Source organism: Triticum aestivum, chromosome 4A (assembly GCF_018294505.1).
Source record: "Triticum aestivum cultivar Chinese Spring chromosome 4A, IWGSC CS RefSeq v2.1, whole genome shotgun sequence".
NCBI classification, from domain to species: domain Eukaryota; kingdom Viridiplantae; phylum Streptophyta; class Magnoliopsida; order Poales; family Poaceae; genus Triticum; species Triticum aestivum.
The window spans coordinates 747598605-747604245 of record NC_057803.1 but is presented as its reverse complement, the minus strand read 5'-3'; the positions used below and the strand labels follow the sequence as shown (position 1 = coordinate 747604245).

The window sequence follows — 5641 nt, the reverse complement described above, 5'->3', positions numbered from 1 at the left end:
CAGTCAAATCTCCATGTCAATATGACTCCTATAAGCTATTTTGAAATATTTTTGTTCATATTTTCAACCATTGAAATGCAATGACCATCAAGTTTGAATGCAATGATCATCAAGTTTGAATGCAAATAGGATATGTGCTTGCCCAAGTGGTGAAGATCCTTTGAATATAAATTCATGGGTAGTATTTTTTTTACTGATTTAACACTCAGACCAGAGTTGATCCCCCAGGCATGTATGACTATGACTGTCAAACAGTTCCACAAACGCATTGGAGTTTTATGGCGAGCAACAACCGAAATAGTTTCATCCAATTTGCACATATCGTGCCCTATTTAGCAAGAACAGAAACAATCTTTTGTCAAATCATACCTTGGCAGGCGCTAGTGCTTCTTTCGTATCAGAGGAGGCAGATGGAGTGGTGTGTAATTACAGGCAAGATCTACAGAAAAGAAGAATATTACTTTGTTAAGAAAAACAGCAAAATGGCAGAGCAGGCGAGATGGTTGATTGCTGATCAGGTTCAGTCTGGTCTCCTGAAAGAAAGCTTTCTGTACATCTGTTCTTGGGGAATGCCCACGGAAACACAACATATGAAGCTATTAGACAGCAGTAAAATAAGTGCTTGTGAATCATGGTTTGACTGGTATTAAGTACCTAAGATCACTGTCTCGTGATGGAAGAAGGCATTGTAGCAAATGGATATGGCAGGGCCATCCTGACTAGAAAGCAATATGAGTGTCAAGAACAAATAGTCGAGGAAAAATACGAATAATAGTAGGGTAAAAACAACAAAGAAGGGACCACAAAAAAGACTGAACCTAGCTAACAATAGTGATGACTGTCAATGCATGTTTTTCAAGCTAAACACAGACATAGTACATGTTCAAGACCTGTTGGGTAGTTCAGTGCTGCTTCAGTCAGCAGAAGGAAAGTACATATAAAACGTGACCCTGCAAAATGTAACAAATAGCAATATGCCAGATACTAGTTGCTCAAGTGCTCACAAGCAAGAAGTGTTTGCACACAGAGAAGGAAAACAAGCAGCAGAATTTTGCAGAGGTGAACACAACTGGACAGCAAAATGTTCTCAGAAAAAGGCAGGACAGTCCACGTCATTACTTGTACTTGAGATGTATCTACAAATTTATTCAACCGAGTCATCATATGGACCATTCATTCGTGACGTCTAGAAAAGACAACAAGCATCACATCAGATAGCAGGCGAGGAGGCCACGGAATGGGCCACGCCCACAGCCGCGGCAGAGTCGTTTGAGAGCCATTCGCATGGACGGCCTTTTCTGTGGATCAACAACGGTGAAATCAACACCCAGCCTAAACACAGTTGCCATCTCCTTCATGTACCGCGCTTGATCTGGGATGTCCGCGTCCACGACACTCTGGAACATTTCCTGTTGGTTTGCCATCAGCTCAGTGAAGTTCTTCCGCGCCCAAGTCGCCAAATGACCATCCGCTCCAGCTTCATTGGCCATTCGCCCCGTGACGAGCTCCAGCATGAGCACCCCAAAGCTGTATGTGTCGACCTTCTCCGTCAGCTCGCTTGCTGCGACCCCATATTCTGCAGTTAATCATTTATGGTGTACTAGTTAATAGACCAAGCTAGTTAAGACAGAATTCCCTGTGATTAAGAAATGTTAAGACAGGATTCCATTGTGTGCATCGATCGCCCAACATACCTGGAGCTGCGTACCCAAAGTTACCAAGAGGCAGGCCCGCAATTGGCAACGGTTGGTCGAGCCCGGCCATGTTCATCTGTGCAGCGTCAAAACCGGCTATCACAGGCTTGAAATTGTGATCAAGCAAGATGTTGTTGGAGTTGATGTTGTGGTGGATAATCGGCCTTTTGCATCTGTGGTGCAAGTGGCAGAGCCCGTTGGCCACACCAATGGCAATGAACCTCCTCTGCGGCCAGCTCAGTGGCTGACCAGCATCCATTGGTTGGCTCAGCCAGGACTGAAGGCTGCCGTTCACCGGATACTCGTAAACGAGCATGATTGTGTCTTCCCTCTGGATGAGGCCTACGACTTTGATGATGTTATCATGAGAATTGCTAGCTAACAGGAACATCTCCGAATTGTAGCGGTACTTGGCATTGTTGTCTACTTGCAGCGCTTGGTTAATGCTCTGGAACTTCTTGACGGCCAACGTGCACGGGGGAGTGTTGCCTGCAGCAGTACCCTGACCATGGACTAAGTAGAGATGTTCGTCCTCCCATGTCCTTCTGCTAGCCCACGTCATTTTCATGTTATCTTCAGTAAGGTTGTCAACAATGGCTTGTTCATTGAGTACAATAGGCTGCGTCGCCGCAGGACGGTGGCTGAATCGCAGACTCATTCTCTCAGTTTCCGGGTAGGGCGTGGAGAAGTTTGTGCCAAGGGTGTGTCAGCCTGCAGACACATTATTTATTAGTACATATAAATGCGAATGTAACCTCTATAGTGGAATCTCTAAAAAAACTTTTCGATAAAAGAAATATATTAATATCGCGAAGATACCATTCTCTAAAAGGACTTATATTTAGGAACGGAGGAAGTATAAAACTATCGAGAGATGCATGTTGATAATTAGTTTGACAACAAATGACAGAGATTGGTGAATATGAAGAATTTCTGTGCCTTTTGAAATAGTACAGGATGTTATTTCAGATTAAGGTCGCTAGGTGGTCTATGAATCTGGATGTAATTTTTATTTCTGATATTCGTTGTACTGCCATGATTAAAGATGAATAGATTGGAAGTTTTTCCGAAAAAAAAGACAGCGAGGGTTGCTATATTTGTGCGCAGTTCATTTTGCATGATTCTTGATACACGATACAAGGATCAAATTACTGAAATGACGATACTCTTCAGTTCAGGGACCCATTGCTTACCACTTGCTAGAAGAGAACAGAGGAAAGGAACGTGTGCGGCAAAGGAAATTTGACGACCGAGATCGAACCGGTCGGAGTTGGAGAGGAACCGCTGCACGCAGCTCCAAGGGGTGAGGAATTCGGCTTCGGAGCGTCGATCTGCGCCTCCACAACGCCGCAGCCGCCACATCTGCCGTACTGGCACACCCGTCCACGCCGTGTCCTGCGTGCTGGAGGCCGCCTCCCTCCACCGCACGGCCAACCGTCCCAACTCGCCTGCGCAACGAGAGCGACGGCGGCTCCATCATCTCCGGCCGGATACAGACCGGGCAACACACGGACAGACTAGCTACGGTGGAAATTGGTGACAATGGGGAATGGAGAGACGAGAGGGAGACCGGCCGGATGGTCAACTCAAGTAGTAGGCGATGACTATGTTTTTTTTAGAAAAGGAGGATGACCCCCGGCCTCAGCATCTGGGAGATGCATACAGCCACTTTTTTGATTATTCTCGAGGACCTTACAAAGTATTACAACAATATGTCTGAATCCGTCATCTTGGCAACTTATGCCACTACTCCTATCCAAATGATGCAGGGATGCTACCTGGGCCACATACCCAGACTACTCACCTAATCCTATCATCAAAAGCCAGAAGCCCCAGCCGAGCCACATACCGGGTCTGGGGCATAAACTGGTCTGACGCACTCACATGTGTCGTCGCCGCCATCTTCCACCGGTCCGTCTTCAGAGCAGATATTGAGGCTTCTACCTTGTCGGGTCACTCCGTCATCGACGCCACCTTGACGCCAGACAACTACCTCCACCTGCGCGAGTTCATCACCGCGCATTGGGCACCGAGTCTCCACTGCATCACGCCGCCGAGATCCGCCGTCATCAATGTGAAGGATGAAGCACCGCTCCACCAAAAAGGCGCCCGCTGGTCCCTCGATCCCGTGTAAGCCTCCAAGAATGACGCCCCCAAGGAGGAAACGACACCAACGCGCCGCCGTCATCCGATCAACTAGGGTTTCCCCCGGAGGTAGCGGATGAGGTCTAGAGCTTCTCCACGGCGATGCCTTCAAGAAGGTAATGACACAAAACGGTGCCACCAACGCCGGTCTTGGCATCAAGCCGAGCACAACGTTTTCACCCGGATCCGCTCGAAGAACCTCCATCACGTATTGTGTACACGGGTCGCTGCCAATTTGAGCCGCCGCACATCGAGCAGACCGCACCGGCCAGATCAGATCTGTCCGGAGGGCACAACCCGCATGGTGCCGACCCAACCACCAGGCCCTCCATGCCGCCACCGCCGATCCGAGGTCAGATGGTGTGTCGCCGCAGACCCGGCCGCCGCCATGCTTCCCGAGGCAGAGCCGGCTGCCACACCCCACCATCGCCGCCCTTGGCCGAGGCAGCCGCCGCACCGCCGCCGGAAGGCAGGCCCGCCGCGCCGCCAGGCCAGATCGGCCCTTGGCCGAGGCAGCCGCCGCGCCGCCGCCGGAAGGCAGGCCCGCCGCGCCGCCAAGCCAGATCGGCCGTGCCACCCACGCCGCGGGGCTCCGCACCGCCCCCACGACGCAGGCAAGAGGGAAGACCCCCGCCACCGCTGTCAGCCCCGGGCTATCGCCGGCGGCGTCCTTCGGCGGCGGCGAAGGGAGGGGAGGAAGGATGGGGACCCCCGACGGCTAGGGTTTCAGATCCCTCCCGAGTCGCCCGAGCGGGGGCGACGCGGGGGGAGGGGGGGGGGGCAGGCGATGACTAGGTGATCCTACCTACCTACAAAGTGACATGTGAGCACGGGGCATAGGAGCACGTTTCTTTAAAGTTCAAAAAACAGATTTTATGGTTGCAAAAGCGGAGTAATTTTTTGTGTACATGCACGTGTAGCTGTGCAAATTTCATCAAATATACGTGTTTCCATGTGAAATAAAAAAAGGACAAAATACATGCAAATTTGGGGTTTACTTTTTTTTTGTCGATTTTGGGCCAACCTTTTGTCTTGTTTTGTGCAACGTACAATACGTATTATTGAAAGAAATTTCACAGGTACTTAAACCACATGCATGTGTATTCATGTAACAAAAATCAAGAAAATTCAAAACTTTTAAGCACATGCTTTGGGGTGGTAAAAAGAAAGTGCTCCAATGCCCCCATGTTCTAAAAGTCAGCTTTAGCCCTGCCTATCTCTATCTCCATTAGATATGTGAGTAAATATATGGGACTACATGTCCCGTGAGTAAATATTTGGGACTACATGTCCATATGAGATTGTGTGAGTAAATATTTATGGAGCACATCTCGACCCTTCATCGTAACTAAACTTGTCATCTCTCGGCTAATGCATGAATTCCCACAGAACAAACAATGGAATAAACACCTCTTTCAAATTCCCACATGTAATATTCACACGATACCAGATAAGGGATTGGCATAAAATGCCACTTTTCATGTCTAATCTTGTCACACAACTACATCTTCTAAATTCTCACCCCCCCCCCCCCCAAAAAAGTTACCAAACACGTTGTAAGTCCATTTCTCCCTTGCTGTTCATGTTTGATTATATTTCCTCGCATCTACTACTACAAGTATTTCGGTAAAGACGGAGTATTTTTCTACCACTGGTCTTCCTTGAAACCCAGCTCAATTAGACAACTATCCATCCCTTATTAATTTACGAAATAAAATTATGTTTCCATTGATAAGTTCATAGTGCGTATAAAATAAACTTGTACTTTCTTTTGTTGCAAAATCACATTAAATACGAGCAAG

At 48.3% G+C, this 5641-nt stretch overlaps 1 protein-coding gene across 1 annotated transcript; it reads right to left on the bottom strand.

Moving 5' to 3' along the window:
• Positions 1-1011: 1011 nt before the first annotated feature.
• Positions 1012-2700, bottom strand: LOC123088568 (MDIS1-interacting receptor like kinase 1-like). Its single transcript, XM_044510778.1, has 2 exons — positions 1695-2700; positions 1012-1576 (listed from the first exon to the last, which is right to left on the bottom strand). Exons 1-2 carry the CDS (start codon positions 2350-2352, stop codon positions 1206-1208), a joined length of 1029 nt encoding a protein of 342 aa, XP_044366713.1. The 5' UTR covers positions 2353-2700; the 3' UTR covers positions 1012-1205.
• Positions 2701-5641: the final 2941 nt, after the last annotated feature.